Source organism: Vulpes vulpes, chromosome 11 (genome assembly GCF_048418805.1).
Source record: "Vulpes vulpes isolate BD-2025 chromosome 11, VulVul3, whole genome shotgun sequence".
In the NCBI taxonomy this organism is placed as follows: domain Eukaryota; kingdom Metazoa; phylum Chordata; class Mammalia; order Carnivora; family Canidae; genus Vulpes; species Vulpes vulpes.
Window position 1 is genome coordinate 100,836,363 of NC_132790.1, and position 21,317 is coordinate 100,857,679.

Sequence of the window (21,317 nt, forward strand, 5' to 3'; positions counted from 1 at the left end):
AAAAGAAATGTCTTCCCAGAAATCTTCATCCTATGCCTAGAACTATATGCATGGCCACTCATAAGTATATGGGATCTAGGAAAATGATTTTTTTTTTTTGGCTAGGCACATTGCTAGCCCTCCTCTCTCCCCTCTAAAAGTTATCAGGCAAATAAATAAATAAATAAATAAATAAATAAATAAATAAATAAAAGTTATCAGGCTTTTTCTGAGAAAAAAAAAGGGGCAATAAGTAGTATCTGCTGCCCCTTTTCATAAAAGGAATACATTCATCTCCCCCTCATCCCTGCAAGAGAAACAATCTCAAAGTCTCATCCAGTTACTGTAATGAGCTCAGAGTCCAGGATCTAGAAGTTCAACAATATGGAGTACTCCCAATCAATTGTGTGGCTCTTCATGCTCCAGCAACTAACTTTTAAAGAAAAGTTATTTGCCTCAATACTCCTAAAATAAGTAACAGTAGATAGACAAGGTACAGGATGTTGGTACAAGTCCCATTTAGGAAAGGGTAAATGGGAAACACACAGTGGTCACTACAGAACATCTCCAATCCTGTTGGATAACTGTTGCAAGAAATCTACGCCCTTGGTCAGTTCATCAGTCAGTTCCTGATTCGGTTCTGTAGGAGTACCTTCCTATTCCATTTCTTCCAGGGGTCCTCTTGGACTGTTCCTTCTTGGAACCTGGATATTATAATGCTGCAAGGAAGCCCAAATTAGCCATGAGGAGAAGCCTTGTAGAGAAAAACTAGGGAACCCAGCCAGTAGCCAGAGACACACGGCCCTAGTTGAGCCAGGCCCAGCCGTTTAGGGCACTCCAGTCAAAGCAATAAGCATCCCCAAGTGCAGATGAGCCACATGCACCACGACCTGGCTTAATTCCTAAACCAGAGAATCCAGAATCGTGAGCAAGTAAGAATTGCTGTTTTAGGTCACTAAGTTTTGGGGTGGTTTGTACCCAGCAATAAAGTAACTGAGTTATGGGACACCTGGGTGGCTTAATGGTGGAGTGCCTGCCTTCCGCCCAGGGCGCGATCCTGGAGACCTGGGTTCCAGTCCCACATCAGGCTTCCTGCATGGGGCCTGCTTCTCCCTCTACCTGTCTGTTTGCCTCTCTCTGTGTCTCTCATGAATGAATAAATAAAATCTTAAAAAAAAAATAATTCTTAAAAAAAAATAAATGAGGCATTTCTAAAAGAATAAATAATGTGTAATTTAACGGGTGGGAGAGAACAGAATTAAAAACAATCCAAAAGAAAGCGTGAAGTGTAAGGACCATAGAACAGATGAGACAAAGAGCAAACAGTAAAATGTTATTTTTTGAACTTAGATGCTGGCTTCTAGGGCAGCCAGAGTGGCTCAGCGATTTAGCACCTGCTTCCAGGCCAGGGCGTGATCCCGGAGTCCGGGGATCGAGTCCCGCATCGGGCTCCCTGCGTGGAGCCTGCTTCTCCCTCTGCCTGTGTCTCTACCTCTCTCTCCCTCTCTCTCTGTCTCTCATGAATAAACAAATAAAATCTTTTAAAAAAGCAAACAAAAAGGAAACGTGCTTCTAGGTAACTCCGTGTGTATGAGCAGGCGCAGACCAAGACGCTGCCTTAACACAGTTTTTAAGCCTGAAAATTCTATGTTTACCTAGGGGCGTCGGAATTCTGTCCGGGTCATTCGTAGCTTCGCGGAACCGCCTGGACTTGATGCCACGTGGAGCCGCCTGCTGGGGGAGGCCCCGCCCTTAATCCACTTCTTGCTGGCGTCGTGTGGTTTAGAAGCGCGTGAGCAGGCTGGAGACCCGTTATCTCCGGTCCTAGCGCTGCGTAGCTCTTTATATAGGCGTCCCTGTGTGTGTTTGTGTGTGTGTGGTTTTTTGGTTTTTTGTTGTTGTTGTTGTTTTCTTTTTTTTTTTTTTTTTCAACCCAGGAAGCCTCCGAGCTGTGGGACTCAGTCAGACTTGAGGCCGCGGGCGAGAGCAGCTCTTGGCAAGCCGCGTGCGCGTCTCTGTCCACGACTAACCGCCATCCGGGGCCCTTCTCCCCCGACACGGCGGGACCCACGAGCGGCACGCGGGGCTCTCCCCGCACCACCGGAAGCCTATCCGAGGACTCACCGCCCAAGACATTCGTCGGCCCAGAAACCACGGCAAAGTCGCGCGGGGTGCGCGCCGGGAGGGGGAGTCCGTGGCGCTCCGCGGGGCGGCGGCCGCCGGGGCGTCGCCGGGTCCCCGCCGGGTCCGCGCCGCGTGCCGGGCCTTCCCCTCGCGGCCCGTCAGGCAGGGGGCGGGCGACCCCGTCTGGCCGCGGCGACCGTAGCAGCCGTCCGGCTCCCGTCGGGGTCCCGCGGCGCCGAGGCCGGGAAGGCCGGCCGCACGGAAACGGCTCGTGCCGTCCCGCACCCCGTCCCGGAGCCCCTCGGTCAGTCAGGCGGCGCCCGCCCCGCGCGGCGCACACCGCGGCTCCTCACAGCCGCGCGACCGGCCCCCTCCACCCCCGCACAGCGCGCGTGCGCGCGCGGGAGGACACGCCCCCTCGCGGGAGCACGCGGCCGCCGCACGCACGCACGCTCCGCGCGCCTCCCCTCGCCGGGAGCGAGCGCGCACGCGCACGCGCACGCGGGGCGGGCCTCGCTCGCTCCGCCCGCCCCGCCCTCCCTGGCGGCGCCCACTGAGCGCCCGGCCCTCTCCCCCCGCCCCTCTCCCCCGCGGCCCAGGCTCCGCCTCCGCGACGGGGCAGCCGAGAGGAGGCGACCGGAAGCCACTTTAAAGCGGAGCTCGGGGTGACAGGCGAGCGAGCCGGAGCGGGGAGTGCGGCCGCTGCTCTCTGCGCTCCCGGCGGCGGAATGGCCCGCGCGCTGCCCGCCGCGGCCCCGGCCTGACCGTCGGACGCCCGAGCCCGCTCTCCGCGCGGACGCTGCCGCCGCCCCGGCTCCGCGGTCCGCGCTCTCCGCGGCGCCATCAGGTGAGGGCGGCGGGCGGCGGGGGGCGGCGGACCCGGCGGGATGGCGGGCGGGGGCGCCGGCCTCGCGGCCTCCGGGGCTCCGCGCTGCGCCGCGTCCGTGCTCCCCGGCTCCCTCGGACCCGCCAGCCCGGGACGGGGCGGCCTGCACCCCCGGAGCCCTCGCGGCCGCGGGCAGGTGTAGGATCGGAAGGCGGCGGCGGCGGCGGCGGCCCCCCGCGGGCGGACCCCGACCGACCCCGCGCGCTCCGCGGCGCCGCAGCCCGCAACTTTGCGGGCGGTTCTCACGCAACTTCGGGGCGCACGAGCGCGCGCCGGCCTCGCCCCCCGCTCCTCGCCCCCCGCCCCGCGGCGCCGACCGCCCGGTGCCCGCGAGCGTCCGAGCCCCGCGGGACGAGCCCCTGGGCAAGGTCGGTCGGGAGGCGGGGACGGCCGAGCTGGAGAGGCGGCCCGAGCGGCTTCCGCGGAGGAGGGGCCCCGACGGGGTCGGGACGGCGCGCGCGGGATGCTCGGGGACGCGGGGTCGGCCGGGCCGGACCGGGCCGGGCGGCGCCTCCTCCGCGCTGCGCGGAGCTGCCGGCGGCCCGGGGGGCGGGGCTGCGGGGCCCGCGGCGGCCGGCAGGAGGCGTCCCTCGGACCCGGGCTCGGCGGCGGGGGGCGGCGGGGCTGCGGAGTGCGCACCGGGCGGTCTCGGGGCGGGGGCGGGGGCGCGGAGTTTGCAGCGGGCGGTCTCGGGGCGGGGGCCGGGGAGCCCGGGGGGCACCACGCGGGGCCTGCGGGGGCGCGGAGTTTGCAGCGGGCGGTCTCGGTGCGCGGGGCCGGAGGGGGGCCCGGGGGGCACCACGCGGGGCCTGCGGGGGCGCGGAGTTTGCAGCGCGCGGTTGCGGGGCGGGGGGCGGGCATCACGCGGCGAGGGGCGGAGCGGCAGGGCGCCGGCTGCAGGGGCCCCAGCCGGGAGGAAGTGTCCCTCCAATCTTTATTTTTCTGTTTTGCAAACTAATTGAGGAACAAGTCCCAGTGACTTCCCCAGCGCAGCCGCTCCTTAGGGCTCGGCCTCCTGCTCGGTCTTATTTCCGAGCGGGTCGGAGGCAGTAACAGGAACAGGGCGCGCGTGCACACACCCGAATGCACGGGACGGGCGCCGCGTGTCCTGCCTGATCGGAGGGGCCGGGCGGCTGGAGCGGGCGTGTGCGCGCACGCGAGGGGAGGCCCGGCGGGCTCGGCGCGGCGCGGGGCACAGGGAACCCCAGCGCCCGTGCCAGTCGCGCCTGGAGGCCGGAGCGCCGAGCGGCGAACGATGACGCCTGGCCGGGCCGCCTTCCAGCTGATGCTCGTCTCTGTCAAGTCGCTCCTCCGCGAAGCCTTCCCCGCCGCGCCAGCTCCCACCGAGCTCCCGCTGCCCCTCCCCGTGCCCTGCGTGTGCACCAGCCCGCGGCCGCCCGTATGCAGATTTTGCGCCGTTACTATAAGCCTATTTTCCCCGTCCTGGGGACTCTCAGTGTTTCCTTTCCTCTCGCTTGTCCTAAGAGCACAGCGAGCGATGCGTGTAACGCAGAACGTGCGTTAATCAGCTGCTAGTTCTGGTCGCCAGGAGGCTGTTAGGAGTCAGGTTTTGGGGGAGTCAAAAAGTTACCGGTGGATTTTTCCTGGGTTGGTTTCCCTGCACGTCCCCCACCCTGGCCTTGTTCAAGGGTGAGCAGTGCTGTGCTTTGTTTATTTCTCTGAGTTGGATCATTATGAACTTATTGATATGTAGATTCATGAGTCTCTCCAGTTAGATCTCTAATGTTCATTTTTCTGGGGAGTCCGTCTTAGCATTCTGTTGTTGACCTGTGAAGGCTAACAGAACTAGTCCTTTAACAAGTGCTTTTTCTTCAGTAATTCAGTTTAAAAAAAAATATGGGAGCACCTACTGCGTGCTTTGTGCTAGGCATGGATGGTGCTGATCACCTGGGATGAGTGTTTGAGGAAGTCATGGACCCTTGCATCAATGATGTCTTTTTCTTTTACTCAGTTGGCCAAGACAGAAGATGAATTGCTCATCACCAGCTCTTCCACCTCGTACAAGGCTCATTAAATATTTTCAGAATTGGTTAATGAATGTTAGGTTGTGGAGGAGACACTATTTGTCCTTCTACAAAGTTTTCTATATTCTGGGTTTTCTAAGGGGTCTTATGCTTTGAAGAGAGCACGCTTTTGGTCTCAGTTCATTGAGAATCTGGCATTTAGGGTGTGTTTTATATTCTTGTATTTTTCTGTAATATGGCTTCACTTATCTTAAGAGATAAAATCATATATGTAGCTTTTCTGAAGATAAGGGGGAGGCCCTTCCTGAATTATGTAGTTGTGTTTGGTTTCCAAAGCAGTGTATAGTGGTTGCGGCTGATGTAGCTTCTGTTGCTAAACAAGCAACTGGAGGAGTATTCTTCCCCCAGTAGTGATAATGTTTTGGGGATTGTAAAAGTAGATCCTTAACATCCTGGGGGGATATATTGGAATTGAGAAATGCTTCAGTATGCTCCTGGCTTTCTCTCCTATAACATCTCAGTTGTCAGCCCCTGTTTCTTGAGTATATCCTCGTGCTTTAAATTCACTCACTGTTTAACTTTGAAGTTTATCCTTCAGTTGATGAACTTTTTTTTTTAATACAGTTTTTGTCACCTCGTGGGATAGGTGATAAAGAAACTGTGAAGAGAACCACAAAGTAGAGATGTGGCTTCCCTGTTGTCATCTGTTAGCCACACCTATTTCTACCCCTCACCCTCCACCACACCCTAGATTTAGTAAAAATTCATACCTCAGCAGAATTACCAATTGTATATTGTCCACAAATGAATGTCAAGAGCCTTTTGAAAGATACTGTATCTTTACCTTTACCTGCTATGGGCTTTTGAATAGCCTTGGCTGCTTGGGAGCCTTAATTTCTCAATAAAACTTAAAATTGACTCATAAAGATGAAATACGGTATAAAAGGAGTGACTTCAGGGACTTAGTCACAGACTAAAGCAAAACATTTTGATGAATGAATGGGATCCAGTTGTTGTCAGCTTGTAAATGATCATCTTTCCTTTCCTTTCCTGGTAGGATTTTTAGACTCTGAGGAGCAATTGGAGCTAATCCACATCATGGAAATGGAAACCACCGAACCTGAGCCAGACTGTGTAGTGCAGCCTCCCTCTCCTCCTGATGATTTTTCATGCCAAATGAGACTCTCTGAGAAGATCACTCCCTTGAAGACTTGTTTTAAGAAAAAGGAGCAGAAGAGATTGGGAACCGGAACCCTAAGGTCTTTGAGGCCAATTTTAAATACTTTGCTAGAATCTGGTTCACTTGATGGTGTTTTTAGATCTAGAAACCAGAGTGCAGATGAGAGCAGCTTACATGAACCTATAGTGAAAAAACCCCTGGAAATCAGTCCGTCATGTCCACCCACAGAAAACAGTATGTCTGTCCTGATTCCTGATGGGACAAATGTTGGGGGCCAAATACCGGAAGCCCATCCTTCCACTGATGCTCCAGAACAAGTGGTTCCAATCCAGGATCACAGCTTTCCACCGGAAACTCTCAGTGGGACGGTGGCAGATTCTACAGCAGGGCACTTCCAGACTGACCTTTTGCATCCAGTTTCAACTGATGTTCCTGCTAGTCCTGACTGCATAGACAAAGTCATGGATTACATTCCAGGGGTTTTCCAAGACAACAATTTTACAATCCAGTACATTTTGGACACCAGTGATAAGTTGAGTACTGAGCTCTTTCAGGACAAAAGTGAAGAGGCTTCCCTTGACCTTGTGTTTGAGCTGGTGAACCAGCTACAGTACCACACTCACCAAGAGAACGGAATTGAAATTTGCATGGACTTTTTGCAAGGCACTTGTATTTATGGCAGGGATTGTTTGAAACATCACACGGTCTTGCCATATCATTGGCAGATCAAGAGGACAACTACTCAAAAGTGGCAGAGTGTATCCACTGATTCCCAGGAGCACTTGGAAAGATTTTACTGTAACCCAGAGAATGACAGAATGAGAATGAAATATGGGTATGTATCTATAACTACTTTAAAGCTGTTGTTAATCCTGTAGAGAAGGTCAGGAAGCTAAATGCTTCTTAGTAGGGTGGTTTCTTTCAGTAGTAACTTAACAGGTTTTACTCTTTTGGCTGTATGCTATCCTGATTTTTCATGTTGTTTGAATGCAGACTATTTACCTAATGAAACAATGAAGGTTTTATGATTTGAACAATTCAGATGTCACTCTGTTCAATACGTGTGTGCCTAAGAAGTTGCATATACATTGAATGTTGTGAGTCAGATACTGTTTTAATGGCATGAGAGTTTGCTTTTGAAAGAAAATCCAGGGGATCCCTGGGTGGCTCAGAGGTTTAGCGCCTGCCTTCAGCCCAGGGCTTGATCCTGGAGACCCGGGATCGAGTCCCACATCGGGCTCCCTGCATGGAGCCTGCTTCTCCCTCTGCCTGTGTCTCTGCCTCTCTCTCTCTCTCTCTCTCTGTAAAATCTTTAAAAAAAAAAAAAGAAAGAAAGAAAGAAAGAATCCAAGGTTAATCTTAAGGTAGTATAAATAACGAACCAAATTTATCTAATTTTAAAGTTTCGCGTAGTGAGTAGCTGCTGTTTTTTATGGGGGAATAGTGTCATTTAGAGATTTTTGTGGTCCTCTTTCCATTTTGAATGGTACAGGTTTTTTGTGAACTTCTTCCCAAACTTCTGAATCATGCCCAAACATGTTGAATTTCTTTTAGTTTCCTTCAGGTTTCTTAAGTTTATTACTCTATTTTTCTTATAGATAAAATTGTTCTACAGTACAGGCTATTTTCTTCGACCTGAATAATGATTTGTAGGGAAAATTCATGTTAAGATATGTTTACCATTTACATGAAAACCAATTATCCTCAAGTTTTTGTATGCAAGGCATGCAAATATATTTGGTTTTTTCAGTGTGGATGTCCAAGCAATATTCACTCATAGGGAACTGAAATTTCCACATCTGAATTCCTATTTAATTGAATATAAAAATGAAGAGGAAAATAATATTTGCTACGTGTGAAGTTGCTAATGTAATAACAGCAATAGAGTAAGCATTACTCTTATGTTTCTAGTTGTTTCTCCTGTAGTACAGGAGTTAAAATATGTGATATTAATAGTTATTTGTCTACAACCAAAAGAAAGGATTAAAATGATATGAAGGGAGAACATATCTGTCCATGCTCCCTGACTTGGGAAACAATGAGGGCACTCTGACAGCTTCGCAGATGATGAATGGCCTGATGTAGTATTGAAAGGCATGACCCATTGGAAGGAAAAATATACGGAGTATCCTAACCCATAAGTCCAAGAGAAACTTTTTTTCTTTTAGATTTATTTATTTGAGAGAGAGGGAGAGCGTTACACTCACATGCAAGCACATAAAAGAGGGGGAGGAGCAGAGAGAGAGTCTTCAGCCGACTCCCTGCTGAACGATTGGGACTCGATCTCCTGATCTCATGTCCCTGATCATGACCTGAGCTGAGACCAAGAGTCCAGCACTTAACCAACTGTGCCATCCAGACACGCCCAACAGAAACACTTTGTTAAGTCCTCTTTGTTCATTGTTCACAGATAACTTCACAGTGTAACCCAAGTGTCTGGAGAGTCAACAATCAATTGATGTCAGTAAACCACTTCTAAGTTGTCTAGTTTCGTTAGTCTTGGTGTTAACCTTCTGTGTTCAGCATAGTGCCAGGTAGGGCATTGTTGGCATTGTAGAACCAGGTTTTTGTTCTTTTTTAAAACTTGCTCCCTTTGAGTATGAGGTAAGTGGTTTTCTCTTAATATTGCATTATTTCAGTTATGTAGTACACAGATTTGTGTATCTTTTTAACAACTTAATTATCATGAGACTAGAACTTTGCGTGTTTGTGTTTCAAAAGGGATGCATGGAAGGATGAGAAACAATATAAGGCCCAAGTTTAAGGCATTATTATGTAGAAGCCCCTTGGGATAAAAGTAAGATAATTTCAAGAATGTAGCTTTCCTGGGGCTCCTGGGTGGCTCAGTTAAGCATCTGAATCTTGGTTTCTGCTCAGGGTCATGATCTCACGGTTGTGGGATCAAGCCCTGAATTGGGCTCTGCTCAGTTTGGAGTCGGCTCCAGATTCTCTCTTCTTCTCTGGCTTGCCCTCTTACTCACTCTCTTGGCTAATAAATAAAATCTTGAAAGTAATGCAGCTTTCTTGATAATTAATGTTTCATCTTGATAATGTTAGGTACTCTAGATTCTATCTTGCTTGGGTAGCAAAATTTTTAGATCCTGTAATAAAGCTAAGTACTTTTTAATTTTTTTTTTTAAGCCAACATCGTAGGAGACAAGAATGTTTTCCGTGTTATCTTAAAAATCTTTTTAATAAGTTATTGTCCAGGATCTCTGTTGCCCATGAGCTAGCAATTCTAATTGGTATGTCAAGGTAATTAATTTTATACACTCTCAAAGCCACTGTAATCCTTCCATCTCCAGATTGCAAAAACTGCAGAATAGTGGCCTCCCACTTCACTCTTATGAAGCAAATTTCCAGTCTGCTGAGTACCTCATTCAGCATCTTGGTACATTAAGTTTCTATCTGTTTGAACTGGTCAGGAAGAAACTAGCAGGATTATTGTCCAACACATTACATTCTGTTACCATGAACAAGGCAAGACAGGTATTTTGATCTCAGAGAATCCAAGAACTCTTAGGTCAGCAGCATATTGGGTATTGTATTCTTTGGTAAAATTATTAGGCTAAAGAATTAGACCTAGATATAGACTCATAAGTGTATATCATTGGATCAGTTATAAAGTGGTTGCACTGAGTGCTTGATTTCCAGATCTCTCTTAATGAACTAAACTAACGTTTATGTGACACTTAAGAGGAAAAATAGGAGTGAATTATTGTAATTACTAATGCTGCTGCTACATTGTTAATGGTAGTAAGTGGTCCTGTTCTGATAAAAATAGCAAAAAGTGTTAACAATTAATTATTATTAGTAAAGTGAAGTTCTCCATAGACAATAGTAAGAAATATAAGATTGTAGATAGCTAAGTGTCAAAAATTAGGCTTTTGGGAAGTTGACCTGTGGTCATTGCAACCTGGTTTTCCTTGTATTCCAAAGCGATGTTGTGTTTCCTGGCAACAAGATGCAGATAACGGCATGTTGAGCCTTGCTGAGAGATTCACAAACAAGCTGGAGCAGCCCAGGTTCACATGGTTACCACATTATTTGGCTAAAGCTATTAATCTCTGTGGTCAGGCCTGTAAAGCTGGTCTATCTGTACAGATTGCACATAACCAGGAAGTGTGTGTTCAGCTGTGTATATGTCCAGGTCTGGCCCAGCAGTCTTTGGAATCAGAAATAATGAATGGCAATTGTTTATCCCACTTGTTTTCAGCAGTTTATATGACTTGGAAAGTCATTATTGTATACCATATCCATGTTACTTCATTGTATGGAACTTGGGGGAAAGTTCATAGTTCTGGGTCTCTAGCAAAGACAAAAGTTCAGAGTTTCAAACTTTGCAGATAAAATTCTTTGTTTTGCAAATGTATTGGATTTAACATCTAAACCCAAATAAGATGTGCAGTATCATTTTATTCTCAAGAATGAATTTGGAAAGGAAGTTGAGCTAGATAAGTTTACAGGTCCCTTCCAACTCTTTAGTCAGGATGCCTAGATACTAAAATATTTTTTTAAAAAAGGATTTCAATAGTAAAAGCTTATTTGGTTCATTATAACAAAATTATTTTAATTATTCTTTTCCAATTTTGTCTTTATCCCAAAGTATGATACAATCCCACTTTGCTTTCTTTCTCTGCTTTTATATATATCTCCAGATGTTGATTGCTGACATAACTGGAAACTAATTGTATGTATGAACTCCCCATATTTAGATGCCAAGGCTTCTTTTGCACACGGGATGGGCTTTGGAGAATTTCCAAATTCCAAATACACAGTTAAGAAAACAACATTGAATGTTGTGTTTTCGATTAAGAAAACACAGTCTCTGACAATTTAGGCACTCATCCTTAGTAGAAAATGATACTAAATGGCAGGAGTAAGTAGTTTTGAAAGAGCTTTACTAACTGTAGATAATTGAAACTGTGGAGGATGTGCAAATTTCTCTTTAGCAGCTGAGATCGCCGCTGTTTTTCATATTATATTCATGTTAAAGTATGCCAAAATACAGAATAGTCTTCTACTTATCACCCATGAGGGAAAGGCACTCTGTGAACTTTTATTTGTAGGTAATCCGTAGGTAAAAATATGACCAGTGATTATTTCTGAGTCCCTGAAAGAAGGAAGGGCGAGGAAGAAAGTATAAACCTAGACTCCATGGTTAATTTTTCTCAAAGATCGCTGTTCTTTTCTCCTCTTCTGGAATTAAAGCTTATTGATATGAAAAAGGGAGTTTTACTAGTTTACGGTTTAAGCTTAGAGTGATGTTATAGTCTTACTTTTGAGTGATTTTGATTGTTAATTGCTCTTAGAAGGTTGTTTTGTTTTTTGTTGTTTTTTTTTTTTTATCTGGACAAGGGAAAATACCATCAGATGACTTCAAAGGAACTCCGTGAAAGAAGACAGGGGAAGTGCATATTAATGATAATATGGAACATATGCAATTTTCTATTTGACTTGCAGAGTGGATTATCTAAAGTAGAGTAAGCTCCTGACTGAACTATATTGGAATAGTTAAATTAGCCAAGTTAGCTCTGGCCTGCACAGCTGTGATGGTATAGGAACTAACTCATTATGTGTTATTGATAACACTGGAGAGAGGAGAACAGCTGAAACTTACTATGCCTTGTGACTTTTTGGTATTTCTTGAATATACACAGCTGGATGAGTTTGAATTTATTTTAAAAATTCCTGCCTCAGAGAAAGAGAGAGCTCCATAAGCAAGAACTGTGTTTGAAGTGACTTTCAAAATATGTGCCTTCTGCTTTAGGATAAAGCAATCCAATGAATTATTTTTTGTACCTCTTTATGCTCTATTTACATATGAAATAAAACTAATTGGCTTCTGTCTATACTAATCCAGAGAAGTTACTGGGTCTGTGTAGAGCTATCATGGGAATCAATAGCAATCATCCATTTATTCCCTTTCTGGTTTTTTGTCAATAAGGAGATTAGACTTTTTGAAGCAGCTGTCACCTGGCTTCAGGTTGGGGTCAGTCTGTTCCTGAAGTATTGACAGTAATGAAAATGAACTTTGCAAAAGCCAGAGATGTATAACTTTTAAATCAGAATCCATCTGTGCGTCTCTGATCTTACTTAGCTGGTGATCTTAGTTTCATTTGGGTTTGGGTGCCCTTTTCTAAAGGGTGAAACCATATGTAGCTCATACAAACCTGGGCTACTCCAGAAATGCTACTACAGTCCAACCATTTGAGATTATGACCTCTTCTATTCCTTATCATCTGATTTGAGACACCAGATTTGCATCCTTCGTCTGATTGTTAATAATTTTGATCATGTTAGGATCTGAGGTCCTCTTAACATTGATCAGCAACTTTTAATAATTACTACTTCCTGTTTGAGAGTTGCACTTGCCTTTTTGTGGAAGGAAAACTTGAGTATATGTGTATCATTTTTGCAAAGGAAAAAACAAATGTATTTTGAACTAGAAGATGATTCTTTTGGGACAACTTTATAAGTCTGGTTCTGGTAATTAGACACTGGTAAGTTTTGCAAGAAATTCCCTTCATAAAAGCAGCAGAATTTCTCTTTTAAAATAAAACTGGGATTCTTAAACTTAAGTGAATATGAGTGATTTTTGTGTCTTTTTGGAAGATTCTACAGTACAGAGGGTTGAGCTATGTTCTATTTCATTCTGGGTTTGAAATTTTTAGGTAATAGCTTGAGTTGAACTATACTTTGCAACACCATAAACACAAGCTATACAAAGGAATAAAATACTTCTAAAGTTAACCATTTCTAGCAGCAAACCAGTTACATTTTAGATATGAAAAACTTCTTTAACAAAACCAAATGTATTCTTTTTATATTTATAGATTATTTATGGTAGTGCTTTCTAGGGACCAGGAATTCTGCACAGACTTGCCTATATTTAAAAACCCTGTAAGTGTTAAACCTAATCCAGCCCAGTCCCTGATACATGAACTTTTTAAAAGCCTTGAAATCCTAATACGGATTAATTCTTTGTTAATAGGGGAATCTGAAATTGCAAGGGGTAAAGTCTGAAATACATTTTGAAGTCGGTGGGGGAAAAAGCATTTTACGTAAAATCCATTTATTTGATAGTTTATAAGGTTTATATTTGATTTGTGCAAAATTATAGTATTTTAGTCTTATGCTAACTATAAGCAATTCTGTAATCAATAAATTTTAGAAGTTGATGATACTAATAAACTTCTAATTGTGAAACTTACAATTTTTCTTGCTGACTTAACCTGTTACTGTTGCTAAGACAAGCACAGAAGGGAGTTAACTAAGCATTCCTGTTTGCTGTGTCCACACTACAAAATGTGTCTGTCTCCTTGATCTTTCTCTGCAATGTGCTGTTTACTTACTGGTAACACCCACTTGGCCTGTAAAGAACCTTTGCATGGTCATCACAATGAAAGGGTAGGCTCTTAGAATACTAGTGACTGTTCTCTTTCACATTTTACAAAAACCAGTGATTTGTGAGTATGTGTGCCACAAAATGTGTCAGGAGTGTATTAGAATCTCCCATGACTAAGTTATTGAGAAGGAGTTCAGGAAATTTGTATTCTTTATGCAAATGGATGTCCTTTATTTTGGCTCTATTGCTTCTGAGCATAAGGAGGGATTTGTGAATAATCTTATGTGAAACATAGCACTTCTCATATGACTGGAAAATATGTTTAGGCCATACTTGCAGAAATTTCTCTTTGTTGCAATTTTTTTTTTCTTTTTGGATTAAGAGATCTTTTTTTTTTTTTTTTTAAATCCTTTTTCCTTTGACATATAGCCATAGAGTTTGGGTGACCTTCTTGCTTGAAATTTTAACCAGCACTAAATAGGGAAGAATGGCAGGAGTAGAGGCCCAAGGGTCATTTTGCTTGTAGTAGTGTGTATGCTTTCAGAATCTTGCCTCCTGCACCTTGTGATCTTCACAGCTCCTGCAGCTGATCAGGGCGTAGAGAGGGCAAATAGCACAAAATACTCTAAATAATTTCCTGCTGCGGTTGGTCTTTGGTTTCTGTCACCTGGCTTTGCTCTTTCATTTCCAGGCATTGAGAGAATAAAAATAAGTGCAGGAGAAATACTAAATTTGCCTTCTGAGGTAATTTAAAAAAAAAAAAAAAGTCCTTGAATGGAGGTAGAATATATGAAACAGAAGGAACTTTGCTTATTTACTTTCTGACGTTTCGATTGTTCAAATGCTGACACACATCAGAAGCATTGTATAAAGTGTTCTACAATTAATTTGTTACCAAAAAGTATTTTAGGCTGTCTTAACTATTGATAATATTGAATCTGTCTGAGAAACTTGGCTTCAGAGAATCTTCTTCCTTAAAAAAGTTACTGATTTAAAGCCCTATTGAAAGGTTTTGTGATCATAGTTTACAAAATGTAAGATGATTAAAAAAAGTATCTCCTAATGTTTTCTGTAGGAAGTCTTTTTTTTTTCTTTGAGAAATTTGCTTAAAAAAACTCAGGAAATGATGAATTCTCTATATGAGTAGTTTGCATACATTCAGATCTCTAGTCTTGAGAGTTTCTTAGTCATCTCTGGGTTCTCATAATAAGCCATCAAAGTGTATATTTTTAATTTGCTCATTGTACTAACTGGGGAAAAAGACAAGGCTAAATTGAGAAAATTCTGAATAAAACCTTTTTTTAAGGAGTTTATAATTTTAAAATTCAATATATAAATTAGTAGATTGTATTTTTTTTTACTGGTTGTCATTAGAGGACATCATCTATAATTATTTGTAATTAGTATTTCATTTACGTGTGAATGAGTTCTGAATTGTTTGAGGTTATTTGAAAACAATTATTTTAAAACACTTTTGCATTTACATACAACCGATTTTATAATCAAGTAGAAAAATTGTATAAACAAATATGTTTCAGCCCTCTTTCAGTGCTTTAAAATTCTGTATTCACAAAATTGAATTAATCAGTGTGGTGCCCTGAGTACATGGCAAACAATTTTTATTGTCTATTTTGAGGTCAGATAGAAATTTCACAGATTTAAAAATATTTCACTTAACAAATGGGGATATTTACCCCTCTTCGTAAACAGCAGTAACTGCATAATTTCAGGCAGTGTAAGGTATGGTACACACTTTTTAAAAATCTATCTTGTGCTTTCTATCCCAGCTGGTGTGGTAGAAATTAGGTTTCACTTCCTCTTCAGGCCACGGTTAGGAAGTATGCCTCACTTAAGTTACCTTCTAGGTGCCTCAGGACATGTGACTGAACTTGGATAAAAGTTACGGCTGTATGACATTTCTGATGTCTTCAGAGTGCAAAATTTAATCCCATGCCTCTGTAAATAGATAGCTGTGAGATATTCTGATCTCATAAGTGTAATTTTTATTTGTGAAAGATTTTAGGCTTATCCACATCTTTTGTGTTCTTTTGTGTTCTTTCCTTAGATCTGGTAGTTTTGTAATAAAAACAAACAAAAAAGCCCAACGTAACAAAATTTAGCAGGTTTTTTTTTCCTCAAGTGGATATTATCATTTGCTTTTAGTGTTTGCATAGGGCAGAAGGAACTTCAGTGTACGGTATTTTTTAGGGGTTTATGAAGTACTTAGGTGTACTCAAATGTGTCTTAGTACAAAGGTTTTTTGAGAATAAACTCAACTGTTATATGTTTGTTCCTCACATGCTTTTGGAGAATATAGAATTACAAAAGCTTAAAGATGATATTCTTTCATGTAGGAAATCTGCCTTCCTTTTTTCTCCTCTTATGCTCTCATTTTTATTTCACAGTGTTCACTTCTAGAATGACTTTAAGACCACAGTTCGATGTCTAAGCCAGACATGGGGTTTAACACACAGATCAAATGTGGTTCTAGATAGCATCCATTCACTAACTTACTGCTTTCTCATTCACCTGTTTCCAAGGTGTTTCAGGAAGCACCAATGGAGCAGCTTATACAATCAGAATTTTGCCTTAAAATGATCACTGTTTTAAGAATTGATTCCTAGAAACTCATTGTATCTTAAAGAATATTTTTACCTACTCAAAAATCATTTGAGCTATTTAGAACCATAAGATAAATCCATATTTGATGTTAATTGTTTTACAGAGTGAGCTAAGCCTCAGCAAGCCTGTCTTGATTAGGTCAGGGTCTCCTTAGAGGTGGACAGATTGAATTTTCAATATTTCAATACTGCCCACCCGTAACTACTGAGGGTCATGTGCATAGTAATGTAAACTTCTAATTTTGATTTGTAGGTGTGTCTATGTCTATAGCTACTTCTGGATACAAGGGGAAAAATCCAGTTGGTACTAAGACGCATGTCATAGTAAAGAAGTTAAATATAGAATTTTAACTGGGGTACCAGGGTGGCTCAGTGGTTGAGCATCTGCCTTCGGCTCAGGTCATGATCCTGGGGTCCTGGGATGGAGTCCTGTGTTGGCCTCCCCACTAGGAGCCTGTTTCTCCCTTTGCCTGTGTCTCTGCCTCTGTCTCTCTCTCATGAATAAATAAATAAAATCATTAAAAAACATTTTAACTTCTGATAAGTATTGAAAGATGTTGCCTTGTTTGTAAGCATTTATAGGCAACTTTTATTGCCTCTGAGCTATTTACGAGTCAGTATTAGCAAAAATCTCAGTACCAGAATAAATGACCGTTTACTACGCTTCTGAAGCATAAAGTTAGGACCATGAATACGTGGTCCTCTGAAGTTTAATAACTACACTGCTCTCACAAAATATGTTTGTGTTGAATATGCCATGGCTTTGATTCTCATTACCCTGTAACATACTTGAAGGAATATATAAGCTGCTAGATATTTCAGCATTGCTAAATGAGTTCTGGAAACATCAAAGCCAGGTATCAAAAGCCAGCTATATTTTGTGTGCCTGTGAAATTTCTTTAGCAGCAGCAAACATGTCCCATCTGTCATGCCTGTCTCAAGTATAGCAGAAGAGCCTAAGTACTCTCTATACTTCATTTGATCTTTATCCTTCTATTGTTTGTGACCCTCCGTTTTGGGAGAAGTTTTTACTCTACATCATAGTAATAAAACAAGAGGACCTATTAATTGTGTCTAGTTAGTTGGCTGATATGGGCGGGTGATAATTAGTTTGAGATCACAGGTTTATCCTTATAGAAACCAGTTAGCTCTTAGAGGATGGAAGCCAGATTTCCAAAATCTAGCCCATCTGGTTAAAACCCTACAGAGTAGGGTCTAGAAAATTTATATTTAATTGACCTTTGCTAAAGTCTGACTTCTGTATTTTAGTTGCATCTTCTTCCCGTTTAAATGTGTTCCACCCCCTGCAATCCCTGTTTCATGTAATGGCACTTTACCCAGTCATCCAGATCAGAAACCTTCATTCCCTTCAGCCTCTTCATGTCTCTTCATTCCCTTCAGCCTCACATGTAATCCTATTTTATGCAGTTAGATTTTAACTCTTAAATACCTCTCAAAGCACTCCTACTCCTTAGCTCTCTGTCATCATTTGTCTCATGTGGTTTCTAATAGTTACAGATGGCTAGGCGTAGAGTAATAAATATTAATAATAAAGATGCTAATATTTAAGCAAGTAAGTGCCTATCTCCACCCTTCCCCCACCATTCTCCACCCTCTCCTACCAAAGATAAACAAATCAGTCCTCCATACCACCGTTGTTGGAGTAGCTTTTTAAAAGGCACGTCTGAACTTTGTTGAAAATAAACCAGTGATTCCTATTGCCCACAGAGTCAAGTCCTGACCTCTTAACCCAGCATACAAAGCTTTTCATTATCTGGCCCCAGCCACCCTATCCAGTCCAGTCTTATCTCTTATCATCCCCCTCACACGCACATACACCCTGACCTCCCACATGAACTGTATGTGCTGCGTGCTCTTAGGTCTCTCGTGCCTTGTTTGGTTGGCTTCTACACATGCCAGTCACTCTGCATGTGATGTCCTGCCTCCCATTGTCTGCTTGATGTCCAGCCAGACTTGGCTTTCATCTACTCTAGGATACGTCCCATGAGCACCTTTCCTGACCCCTTTTTCCAGCAGAGGTAGGTCCTCTGCCTCTGAATTGTTCCAGGAGCACCTTTGTGCCACATTTCACACCATAACCACACTGGGTTTGCTTGTATCTCTCTCTCCTTGCCAACTCTGACCTTTTTCATCTTATCCCCAGCACATAGCCCAGTGCTTAATCAGTGTGTCTCCTTAAGATTTTTTTTTTGTTTTTTTTTTGTTTTTCACATTTCGGTGTTGGTTTCAGACAACTTAAAAATACAGATAAATTATCTAAAATGGTTACATTCCTTTCTGAGCTCCCAAATGCATAATCCTAAGAACTATTTATCTAACAGAGAGATTTAGGTTCTTAATTTCTGTTTCATTTAGCAACTTTTTTTTTTAATAGTTTTGGTTTTCATTATAGCTCTTTATCATTTACATCATGGGCTCTGTTTACTTTCTTTTGTATTTGAAATTTACATAGAAGAAAATGGTTGTGGGACATTCTTTCTGACTTAGTGTGGGTGTTGGTCCTCTATGCATAGATAATAAGCATTGGAAAATGTTGTCTTGTTATGTCAAGATATTTGTTGAGTAGGAGGAGAATCATTGTTATAAAGCATCTAAATTATGAGAATGGGTGTTCCTTTTAGAATTTTAGATTAGTTTTGATCTGGATTCTTGGTATGTGTGGTGGTGTGTTTCTTGGTGAAGCATGTGGAAACAGAATTGTTAATATTTCAGAAATTTAAGTTCATTCTTCCTTTTGTAGCAAAAATCATCAATCTGTTTACAAGACGTTTTTTTTTCCTGATTCATCATGATAAGGTTATATCTTGGTTAAGTCAGTACTGATTGATTTAGCCATATGATATATTTAGTCAAATCTAAGTCCTGCACAGTGGCTATCTCCCCTACTCTCTTTTCTGGCAGTCCCACAGTGGGGATGTTCTTAGGCAAATAGGGTTCTCATCTGCCAGGATTATTATACCCTACTTTTACAGTTTCTCTCTACCTCCGAATCTCTAGCAGTCTCTTGCTCAGTCTTCACACATCCGGTATTTATTGCTTTGACCCTTTATCACCATCTGCTCAGTACTCTAAATTTCTACTCTTAAATTTGAGGCTCTGAGACCCTGGGCTTACTTCCTCAATTCATGGCCTGACTCTTCTCACATTGCCTATTTTACCCCGGTTCACATTCTTTCATCTGTTTAAAAGATTTCCTTTCCAGCTATTTGCACTGCTCCTATGCCTCCCTGTCCCTACCCTTTTTCCAAGAAGCAAAGCACTTGAAGAACGCCTTTTTTTTCTTCCATACAACCCTTTCTTTATTGGTATTATTTCCTATTATTAAACTGTCCCTAAAATTTTAGAGAAAGCCTCTTAACTTTTCCTAACCTTTATCTGTTCCTAGATACCAGTCACCATCTCCTGTCCCATAATGCTGCATGCCTGCTCTGTGTCTTCTCATTCCCAGGATGCACTTGCCAATGATGAGTGGCAATGATGACTGCCTATCTAAATAGGCAGATGTATGGATTCTGGTTTTGTGTTTTGCTAGTTACTTCTCTCTTGAAGCCCCTGGAAGCCAGGAACTACATCTGTTTAATTCTTTGTGTATTGCCTAATACAGCCCACCATCACCATTACCACACATACATGACTCATAACTGCTTTCTCATAATAAGAAACAATGGTTTGATAAAGAAGAGTGGTGTGTGTTGAACATTTGGCATCTGTATTGCATGCATTTTTTACTGGTGCAGATGGAGGAGAAAAGAAACTCTTGGCTTTGGATTTTTTAAGCATTCCCTGTTTAAGGGAGAGCAGGTGGTAAAATTAATCTTATAAAAAGATAATTTAATGTTTTTCAAATTTGTTGTTTTGTCTCTGTGAAGTCTAGAAAAGCATATTGAAAATCAAATAGAGCTAAAACAGTACTTTGATACATCAATCCAAAGAACAGTTGATTGTAGTAAATTAGGATTTGTCATAGAAATTTCATAATGCCCAATGGACTGAAATGCACAGAGGATGTGGCAAAAGCTGCAGTTTTAGATGTCTTTCTCATGCAAATCATTATCTATGAAGTCTTAATAATACAGGCTTAAACAGAAATTGCTAGAGTGATGTCCAGAATAAAATCTGGTACTTTAACAGCAAAAAGCATTGGCTGTTTATAATGCATATTAACATAATAACTGCTGTTCTAAGAATTCCTTTAAGAAAATACTGAGGATTTAGCTCATAATTGGGAACAGTTACTGGGAAATAAATTTAAAGCAAGAAAATCTGTTTAGAACTGAAATTATATTAAGAGGGAGAAACAGGTATCTGTTCAATATCAGATTCTCCTAAAATTAGGTGAAAATTGCTTAAAGCAACTTGATGTGAAGCTTAATTTAGGTATAAGAGTTCTTGTTTTCAGTGTTTCTTCTTCTTTCTTAAAGAATTTTCCAGGAACAATTTTTTCCTTTTAAATTAAATATCCTTATTTAACATAAATCCTTTGGAACAAGAAGTGTCAATGTGATTTTGAACTACATTTTATTATCTTATTTCCATTTCACACTTAGTTAAAAGTATATGTAAAGGTATATGTTCCTTTTAAGATTATATCCTACCAGAGTACTCTTTTTTTTTTTTTTTGGTCAGTGCTCTTTCTAAGCAGGAAATTAGGGTTTGGGAAGCTCTCTAGGAATTTTTAAAGGTACATAATGGTTTTTATAAGTTATGTACTTCACAGCACTATTAGTTGGATATATAGACCTGAGGGGTTTTTTTTCAAATAGAATCTGTTTCAAAACTTATAAACATTAGGATAGAGGGTAAGAAATAGATTTTCTTTCCCTGACATTTGCCAGGGGTGTTTATTGAGAGACGTTAATAAGTATTCATGGGGAAAAAAAGGGAAGAGAGCACTGTCACAGTTTTAGAAAGATACTTTATAGCCGTCATCATGGTACTTCAATATTTACCTTAGCATATTAAAGGAACTGAGGAGTGGCTGCAGTAAGTAAATTGTTTAACTTTGTGTAACCAAGTTTTTTTTTTTTTTCCAAACATTTGAACACAGAATGCTTTTTACACAGAATACCTATTAACAGTCCTTGAAACAAGTGTTCCAAGAGCAGAATTTGGAAAGTTTTGTACTAACCAACAAAACCCATAGGTCAGAATTAATAAATACCCTTTTCAAAAT

The 21,317-nt window shown here is 42.4% G+C and overlaps 1 protein-coding gene and 1 long non-coding RNA gene across 6 annotated transcripts in view; one reads left to right on the forward strand and one right to left on the reverse strand.

Annotated features, from left to right (window-relative positions):
• Positions 1-2,462, reverse strand: part of LOC112925405 (uncharacterized) — a 66,916-nt gene extending 64,454 nt beyond the window's left edge. For all 5 annotated transcript variants that reach the window (XR_011995320.1, XR_003236109.2, XR_003236106.2 and 2 more), the window contains exon 1: positions 1,635-2,462. This is a non-coding gene — a long non-coding RNA (uncharacterized lncRNA). The remainder of the gene's footprint in view (positions 1-1,634) is intronic.
• Positions 2,463-2,651: 189 nt separating this feature from the next.
• TIPARP (TCDD inducible poly(ADP-ribose) polymerase) overlaps positions 2,652-21,317 on the forward strand; it is a 29,855-nt gene continuing 11,189 nt past the window's right edge. The window contains exons 1-2 of the mRNA XM_072727230.1: positions 2,652-2,950; positions 6,032-6,989. Coding sequence (XP_072583331.1) covers positions 6,073-6,989 — 917 coding nt within the window. The 5' untranslated portion in view covers positions 2,652-2,950; positions 6,032-6,072. The remainder of the gene's footprint in view (positions 2,951-6,031; positions 6,990-21,317) is intronic.